The 9322-nt window shown below is 51.6% G+C and overlaps 1 protein-coding gene across 1 annotated transcript in view; it reads right to left on the reverse strand.

Annotated features, from left to right (window-relative positions):
• MPND (MPN domain containing) overlaps positions 1-8876 on the reverse strand; it is an 11326-nt gene extending 2450 nt beyond the window's left edge. Inside the window, exons 1-10 of the mRNA XM_006869034.1 lie at positions 8804-8876; positions 8005-8453; positions 6464-6700; positions 4551-4683; positions 3466-3550; positions 3187-3283; positions 2708-2780; positions 2556-2632; positions 757-925; positions 603-673 (exon numbers count right to left, since the gene is read on the reverse strand). Of these exons, the coding sequence (XP_006869096.1) occupies positions 603-673; positions 757-925; positions 2556-2632; positions 2708-2780; positions 3187-3283; positions 3466-3550; positions 4551-4683; positions 6464-6700; positions 8005-8453; positions 8804-8876 (1464 nt within the window). The remainder of the gene's footprint in view (positions 1-602; positions 674-756; positions 926-2555; positions 2633-2707; positions 2781-3186; positions 3284-3465; positions 3551-4550; positions 4684-6463; positions 6701-8004; positions 8454-8803) is intronic.
• Between the last annotated feature and the right edge of the window lie 446 nt (positions 8877-9322).

The raw sequence follows: 9322 nt of genomic DNA on the forward strand, positions 1-9322 counted from the left end.
GGAATCGACTCGATGGCATTTTTTTTTCTTTTAATACACATTGAACAGTATTTCAAAGAATTCCCCTGGGCCCCACCTCAAGTCTCTGGGAATTTCTCCACATGGGGAATCTGGTCTGAGGCAGACCCTGCCAACAATGTGTGGGGGCCAGATGAGAGGTGGGGGTTTTCACCTGATGGGAACTGTAGGGGGTTGGGACCTAGAGGGCTGTCTTAGCCATAGTGCCCAAGGGGAAGGGGAGGGGCTCACCATTTCCTGCAGGATGTCATTGGTCAGGAAGCCGTCCTGCATGTAGACCATTTCCACGCCCATGGGGATGCCATAGTCACCCGGCCGTTGCTGGCAAGGACACACATGTCAGAGAGGCCTCACCACTCCCAGACCCACTTCATGACGGGACAGCAGGACAGGCCCCTAGGTGGGAAATCCAAGACTCCAGGGGATCAGAACCACCATGGGGAACCCATCAATGTGATGGGGGAGGCAACAAGAGAGGGGCTGGCATCATCTCCCTCCTGCCACCTGGGTGCCCTCGCTTCATCCCTCCCGTCCAGAGCCCTCCCAGCCCAGACCTGAGCCCTCAGCCCATGCAGCACACAGACCTCAGGGGGTGGCATCACCCAGAAGGGCAAGATCTTGGACTCGGGGCCTGGATTGCCGGAGTAGTAAGGTGCTGGAGAAAGACAGTGAGAGAGGGGCTGGACCCAGGGGCCAGGCTGACCAACAGCCCCTCACCCACCCGTGCTTGGGACATACAGCAGAGCAGGGCCAGGCAGGGCTGAAAACCATTACTGGAGCCCTGCAGGCGAAGCTGGTAGTCCATCTGCGTGTCAATGTCCTGGAGCGAGGGCAGCGCTGGGCCGTGAGGGTGGCTGTGGTACCAGCCCACCAAGGACAGTCCTCGCAGGAACAGACTCTGGTAGACCTGGGACATTGTGCGGCTCAGGGCCGACGTTCAATGAGTACCCACTACATGCCAGGCCTAGGGATACAGCAGTGATCAAGACAGACCTTGACCTGTCCAGAGCCAGTGAAGGAACTGTCTCTGGACATAGGTCTGTCTATAAGAAAGGATAAAGTTCAGAAGGCGGAAGGGTTAAGAAAGGAGAAATGGAAATGAAATGCAGGGAGGAAGTGGGATACATGTTAACATTATAGAGATGACAATGCTAAGAAACCAAATGTGCATGCATTATGGAATAGTAAACTGATTTGCTTTGTCAACCTTTACCCAATTCATAATGAAAAGTTAAAAAGACATATGTTGTCACCAAATGAGGGCAAGGACAATAGTGTTCACATCCATATATACATATATCCCCAGCTCGGTAAGCGGCACAAAGTAAGTGCTCAGTAAATAGAGGGGGATGAGCACAGTGGCGGTAGCTGACGATCTCAGGCACAGCGACGATTGTGAGGTTGGCCCAGGACTGGGCAGTGTTTCGTTCTGTTGTGCATAGGGTTGCTATGAGGTACCGACTTCATGGCACCTAACAACAACGGGGATAAGCATTCCCACATGGCAGAGCAGCACATGGGTTTGGAAAAAGACCTGGGGAGGAGTAACAAACTGACCCTCCAATGCAAACCTGGCCCACTTTGGCCCACTGTACCACTGCCATTACAGTACAATGCGGGTCACTATTAAGCACCTTCATGAAGGCTGACGGCTAAGGTTGATGGAGCCTTTTCTGGGCATCAGGGAGGGAGGGGCCCACATTCACATTCATATTTTACAGACAAAAACAACGCTGTAGTACAACTGAACGTTAAGCGATCAGCTAGTTAACCAAAAGGTAGGCAGTTTGTACCACACCCCCAGAAGCTCCAAGGGAGAATGACCAGGTAATCTGCTCCCATAGAAATGGCAGCCTGGGAAACACTATGGGGCAGTTCGACTCTGTTGCAGGGAGTTGCTATGGGTCAAGAATCAACTGGAAGGCACCTAACAACTATACAGGAGGAAAGGGACCCTGGGAGGAGGTCTTAGATTTCTAGTACTGCTGTTACAGAAATAGTACAAGGAGTGGCTTTAAGGGACTAATTTATTCCCTTACAGTTTAGGAGGCTAGACGTCTGAATTCAGGCCCCAGCTCTAGGGAAAGGCTTGGTCTCTGTTGGCTCTGGGGAAGGGTCTCATTAGCTTCTACTTCCTTGAAGATCTCCAGGTGTCCAGGCATTTACCTTCCCCCATCTCTGCTCTGCTCTTTTGTATGTCAAAAGGGACTGACTCAAGATACATCCTACACTAATCCTGTGTCATTAGTAAAAAATAATCTATTCCCAAATGGAATTATAACCACAGGTTAGAGTTGACAACACATTTTTTTCTGGGAGTATGCAATTCCAATCCATAATAGAAGGCAAGGGACTGGCCAGGGTTACATAGAAAACATCTAAAACCCAAGGCTTAAACTATGTCTGATGACCCAAACAGCTGGAATTGCACCCCAATGTCATGGAGCTCAGACGTCCATTGCCACCCTTGCTAAGCGCTAAACACTGCCAGGCACCAGGTCAGCCCCGTCCCCCGACAGAATGCCCTCTGCCCCCACCTCTTCCTCAATGATGGCTGCCGTGTCCGGGTCACCGAGTCGGCTCCGACAAGGGAAGGCTCTCAGCACAGTGAGCACTGCATGAAGGTGGAGGCAAGAGTAAGGTGTGGACATCGGCCTGACCCCTACACCCCTGTACCCCAGATACTCACTCTGGCTGTTGATGTCCCAACGGCCTCCCAGGTAGCCCACAACCTCACTCCGAGTCAAGTGGCTATGGAAGTCCTAGAGAAGGGAAAGGACATAGGAAGAGAGGTTCAGGGGTCCGAACCCACCTCCTTCAGTGATGCACTTATTGAGCATCTACTGTTAACCAAATAAGCACTTTTTGTGCTTTTATTGTGGAGCCCTGGTGTCACAGCGGGCTAAGCATTGATAACTAAACACAAGGTCAGTGGCTCCAACCCAACATCTCTGAGGGAGAAAGAAGAGACAGTCTTTCCTTGAAAGATTTACAGCCTCAGAAACTGGAGTCTCTGAGTTAGAATTAATTCCGTGGCAGTAGTGGGTTTGTTTTGGGGGGTTTGGATTGTTTACCAGCAGTGAACACAGCGAACAGTTACATTCCAGGGGCTCCCTCCCTCTCACAGGCCGGAGCCCACGTCAAACCCGGTACCAGGAGACCACAGACCAGCAGGAACAACACGTTGCTGGAAATGGCCACGTTGAAAGGCTGGAACTTGTTGATGGTTGCGAAAGACGTCACTTCCACCAGGGTGTGGGGGCTCCTGTAGGGGCCAGGAAGAGCGTCCCACAACCTCAGGGATTCCCATGCCCCTGGAGCCAGGCTCTCCCTCCACCCCTCACACACACAGCGAGCTCTGGGATCTCAGGCCTTGTTACTCCCCCACCGGACCCTACCAGGACTCCTGGTGAGCTGGGGAGGGGGCAGTCACGGGTGGTATCTAACCTTGCAGAATCCCGACTACCCAGCATGCAATAGCGAACAGGTACCCGGATCTTGTTTTCCAGGCATTTCCCCGGGGACGTGGTCTCTTGGGGGAGGAAGGGGAGAAAAAAAAAAAAAAAGGAAAACTCAACAGAAGCCGTAAAAATCAGGCAGCAGGACTAGGAAATCAGGAAGTGGGCTTAACAAATACGACAGGAAGTCAGGAGAGGACTTCAGAAAATTAGGTAATGGGCAGAGGAAATCAGACCGCGGGGCTAGGAAATCAGGGGAAACCTTTAAACAATCAGGCAATGGGGTAAATAAATCAGACAAACAAACCCAACTCCACTGCCATTAAAGTCAATCCCCATTCATAGCGACCCTTAAGACAGAGTGGAATTACTCCTTAGGGTTTCTGAGACTGTAAATCTTTGCTGAAGCAGACAGCCTCAGCTTTCTCCCTTGGAACAGCTGGTGGGTTTGAACCACTGACAATGGCTAGCAACCCAGTGCTTAACCCACTGCACCACCAAGGCTCCTTAAATTCTGGTGTTGTTAAGTGTACAATTGGTTCTGACTCATAGCAACCCGGTATAGGGTTTCCGAGGCTGTAAATCTTTGCAGGAGCAGAAAACAGAGTGGTTGATGGGCTCGAACTGCCAACCTGTGATGCACAGTCCAGCGCTTATCCTATCAGGCAGGGGAATAAAGTCAGGCAGCCTGGCTAAGATGTCAGGCAGCATGTAAAGAAATTCGGTAGATGGGCCACGAAATGCAACGTTAAAGCTCAAGTCAGGCTGGGAGAGTGAAATTAGTCAGTGGGGCTAGCAATTCAGACGGGCATTTTGCGGAGAGAGGTTAAGGAAAATTAAAGTCTGACCTATAAAAGGAGCTCTGGTAGCGTAGTGGTTACGAATCGGGCTGTGGACCTTAAGGTCAGCAGTTCGAAACTACCAGCCGCTCCACGGGAGAAAGATGAGGCTTCTGCTCCCACAAAGATTTACAGCCTCGGTATAGGATCGCTATGGGTTGGGACGGACTCAAGGGCACCCGTTTCTCTGCCTGTCTTTTCTCCCTCCATTCCCTCCTGCCACTCAGTCTCTCACCCTGGTGGGTGGTCTCCGAGGAGCCTTTCCCTGGGGGTCTCCGGCTCTTGTCTTCCACTGAGACCCCCGCCGGAACCTCCTCTTCCTCATCCTCCATCAGCAGTTCCTCCTCCTCCCCTTCGCTGGCTGGACTCTGGTAAAGTTGGGGAAGAGCAGCGGGACCCTTAGCTTGGCACGCCCCCTACCTTCCCTTAGCTAGTGTGAGCCCAAGGCTCAAGCCCAAATGCCCACTAGAGGGAGGTACTGAGCAAAGGCGGTTTTAGAGCTCAGCTCAAACCTGAGCACCTTCTGGGACCTTTCACAAGATCAAATCCTTTCTGTGCCTGCTTATGGGAGCAGATACTGTGACCGCGGTTAAGTGCCCTAACCTCTCTGGACTCTGTAAAAGACACAAGGTTGGCGTCGTGGTGAAATGAGATATTACATGCAAAGCATTTAGCAGATGTTTGGGGCTTCTCTTGGAACAAGCAAGGATTTCACATGGATTATGTTAGTAATTTGTCTCTATAACCTTTCCAAATATCCAGAACCTACCCACTACTTACTCCCTTGATCCCATTCATTACCATTGCTACCAGAGCTCCTCATTACCTCTGCCCAAGTCTCCAGGCAAGCGTCCACATTCCCACTTGCTCCCACCACCGCCGGCAGAGGGCGCCCGTGAACATCTGAGTCAAGCCCATCGCTCCTCTTCCCAATCCTCCAGTGCCCTCACCTCCCTCCACTCAAAGCCCAAGTTCTCCCAATGGCCCAAGAGACTGTAAACCCGGCAAGTTCCTTCCCTGCCCTGCCTTTCTCCTCTCTTCCTCAGGGTTTGTTCCTTTCTCTCCGTGAGTTCTCTGCTCAGTCTCAGGCCTTCCCTGGACCCCTCGCTTATCTCTAACTCCCATCCTTTGCTTATTTGTCATCTTCTAATACTACCAGCCGTTCTGCGGGAGAAAGATGAGGCTTTCTACTCCCGTAAAGATTTACACCCTCGGAAACCCTGTACAGGGTCGCTATGGGTCGGAACCGACTCGACGGCACTTAACAACAACAAATACACCAGAGGAATAACTGATACCTCATGCTTCTTGGCCTCTTTCACTCTTTACAAAGAGTTATTTTTCCGCTTTTTGGCCCCCTGTGCAGAAGGTAGGCCATGAAATCTGCTCCGGTATGCAAAACCTGTGGGGCAGTTCTACTCCATCACATGGAGGCTCTGTCTCAACAACACGCAGGCAGCCTGTTTCTCCATCACCTAGAACAGCGCCTGGAACATGGTCCAAAAAACAAGAAGCCAAACCTACTGCCATTGATGGGGACCATTCTGACTTATCCACCCTATAGAGGGTTTCCCAGGCTGTAAATCTTCAGGGGTAGAAAGCCTCATCTTTCTCTCTCAGAGTGGCCAGTGGGTTTGAACTGCCGTCTTCACGGTTAACAGTCCAATGCTTATTCTACAGAGCCCTCAGTTCAATGCTTACTAAAAACACATGCGGGATGAAGAGTATGACAGGGACCCTGGAACAACATCATCATGGCCCATTTTACATATGAAGATGGCTCAAGCGTAAAAGGCATTCTTAGCCAAGTTTAGTCAGCTTGTGAGTACTCAATGAATAGAAGCTTGACATATACTATTAGTTTGACATTTCAAGGCCGTCAACATCTGGCGGCTTGTGCATTTCCAGTTCCATTAAACACCAAATCACATGCACCTCCAACCGCATCAGCTAATCATAAGTCCCCAAGCAGCAGGAGTTGTTCTGTGCTTCACACATACCATTCTCTCATTCTGGAAAGTCTCTCCCTTCTTGCTCTGATAAAACTCCTACTTATCCATCAAAGCCCCACTTCTAATGCCCTTGTCTCTCTTTCCCACCCCAGTAGAGTCAAGGGGTCTGACTATGGTGGGGGGCTGAAGGACGCACCTCATCGGTGGCAGCTGCAGGCACATGGAGCTGGTGCCGCCGGAGCCAAGCGGCTTTGTACTTGTCCAATTTCTGGCCCTTGTACTTGACCGAGGCCCAGCCACAGCCTGACTTCTTGGCTGGGTTCACCAGCTTCTTGCAGTGGGTGGCCCAGGCACTGGGTGAGTTGAACACCTGCCCCGTCTCCTGCCAGACGATACTCCCATCTGGCTGTAGGTCCCCCACGAACTTCTTCCCCTGTGGGGACACCAGACTAGCTAGACCTCTGCTCCTTTAGGAAGCCCTCCCTGACCTCCGAGCTTTCCAACCACTTCCAATTCCAGGAGATTGTGGAGATCCCTGGGTCAGCTTCCAGGCCTTGTCAGTACCTGGTGTCTATCATCAGAACCCTGAACATCCTATATGAAAAATACGCACAGTTGTGTGTGTCCATCCGCTATTGGAATATGAGACCCCTAAGGGTGGGAGCTGAGTCTTGATCATGGTTGAGTTCCCAGTATCCAAAACACTGCCTGGCACATGACAACTGTTCAAATCACAAGTTGCCCCCATTCACAACCATAAGTCTTAATAACCACAACTGGACTTCTGGTGTAGTGTTGGAGGATCAGCACTGGACTGCAGACCACAAGGTCAGAGGTTCAAATACACCAGCTGCTCCTCAGAAACCCTAGAAAGGGTCGCTATGAGTCAAAATAGACTCAGCAGCACTTACCAACAACCCCAAGTGTGTCAGAGTAGAACTGAGCTACATAAAGGGTTCTCAAAGATAGTTTCGGAAGTAGATTGCCAGACCTTACTTCTGAAGTCCCTCAGGAGGGGACTCAAACCTCCAACCTTTTGGTTAGCAGCCAAGTGTGTTAAGAATAGTGAACCCCTTAGATTACGGCCCTTAAACATCTTTCAAGCCTAGAACAGAACTCACTTCCGTGGTTCAACTTTCAGCCAAACAGTAGGCAGGCCTATAAGGTGAAGAATAAAACCAGGAAGGTAAACTAACCATACAGATCAGAAGTGCAGCATTTGCTCAGGGATAAAGTTCAGAAGACAGGACAGACTGAAAAATAAGGGCAAATGGAAACCAGTAAACACAGGGAGGAAATGGGAAGACGCTGTTAATGTGAGGATTGCAATGAAGGTCATGAAACAAATGTGTATGAATTGTTGAATGGAAAACCAACTTGCTCTGTGAACTTTCATCCAAATCACAATTTAAAAAAGAAAAAGTAGAACATTAAATATAGAATAAAAAACATTTATTAAGTATTCATTGTATGGCTGGCTGGCACCATACCATGCTAATTAAGCGTTTTATTCACTTAATCCTCATATAAACCCATAGTGTGTGGGAAGGAGGGAGAAATACTCATTTAATAGATGGGGGTACTACTTTATAGTCAGGAAGACCCTATGCCCCTAACCACTCCCCTTTGAGCCTCAGTTTCTCCTCTGTGGTGCCCTGAGACTGGCTGGGATCTGGGCCTGTTTCCCCTTCTTGTCAGGGATGGGACGGTCAGGTGGGGAGGGGGGGGGGCGCTCACCAGGTAGTAGATGGAGAGCACCCCAGCGCCGGGCTCCAGCAGTGCGTCTTTGAGCAGCACCCGCAGTGTGACCGCTCGCCGGGTGAACGCGCCCCCCGGGCCGCCGCTTGCCACAGTCCCAGACACGGTCCCGCAGCCACCGCGCCCTCCACTTGCGCCTGCCGGCGGCTCAGGATCCTCAGCCTCCACCTCGTCTTCGTCCTCATCCAGAGCCTCCTCGCCTGCGCCATCCACCGGGGACAGCGGCTCTGGAGCTTGGAGCGGCGACAGGCTGCAACGGGGCCGGGCAATGTCCGACCCCGCCGTACCTGCCCGGCCCTCACTGGCCCACGCCTCCGGGCCACGCGGTACCTGCCCAGACCGCTCCACCCGCCGCCCAGCCGGGCCCGGCCCACGTCCCCAGTCCCGCGGTACCTGCCATGGCCGTGCCTGTAGCTCTACGCTAATTCCTTGAATGGACCAAAACGGAGCCCGCCAGCCAATTATACGAGGACTATTTTTTTGCAACAATCAGTCGCAGCCTGGATTCTCTACAACCAATCAAAAATAAGATGAAGCATCCGCCCAGCTCATCCTTAGCCAATGGGAAAACTGGATATTATCTCAACCAATCAGCAAGAAAAACTGGACTTCGCTCATTCAATCAGCTGCTGAAGTTTTTACTCAGTCAGCCAATCAACGCCTGGATGGAGGCCAGCCCTGCTTTTCTAGCCCGGCGCGCGCGCGCTGCACAGGAGGCGGAGTCTTGTTGGCCACGCTCCCGAAGGGTGATCCGTGTCCTTTGTTCCTGGCCTGGGGCCTGGGACCATGGCCCCGAGTAGAGGCAGGGCTGAAAGCCTGGGGTAGGGCCAGTCCGAAGCTGCGTACGCCATGGCCTCAGCTCACCCAAGGAAGAGCTTGCGGTCCAATGTTTAACCAACAGTACCACCAGAATTCCATGAGTTTCAAACAGGCTTGACAAATAGTAAGAGACTCTCTACTGTCCAGCCTTGACCTTCTATTGGATCCCCACCCTGCCCATCCAGAAGCCATGCTACCTCAGTGGCAGAATTCTCACCTTCCATGTGGGAGATCTGTGTTCGATTCCTGACCACAGCACCACTTGCATCTGCCAATAGAGACTTGCATGTTGATACGATGCTAAACAGGATTTGCTGGAACTGCCAAACTAAAATGGACTAGGAGTAAAGGTGGAGGGTCAGAGAAAAAGAGGAAGACCCCCAACGAGGTGGATCAGCCAGGTGGCATCATTGATGGACTCAAGTGTGGCAGCGGTAGTGAGGTTGGCCCAGGATCGGACATTGTTTCGTTCTGCTGT

The sequence above is a fragment of the Chrysochloris asiatica genome, unplaced genomic scaffold, assembly GCF_000296735.1.
Source record: "Chrysochloris asiatica unplaced genomic scaffold, ChrAsi1.0 scaffold00125, whole genome shotgun sequence".
Classification (NCBI taxonomy): Eukaryota; Metazoa; Chordata; class Mammalia; order Afrosoricida; family Chrysochloridae; genus Chrysochloris; species Chrysochloris asiatica.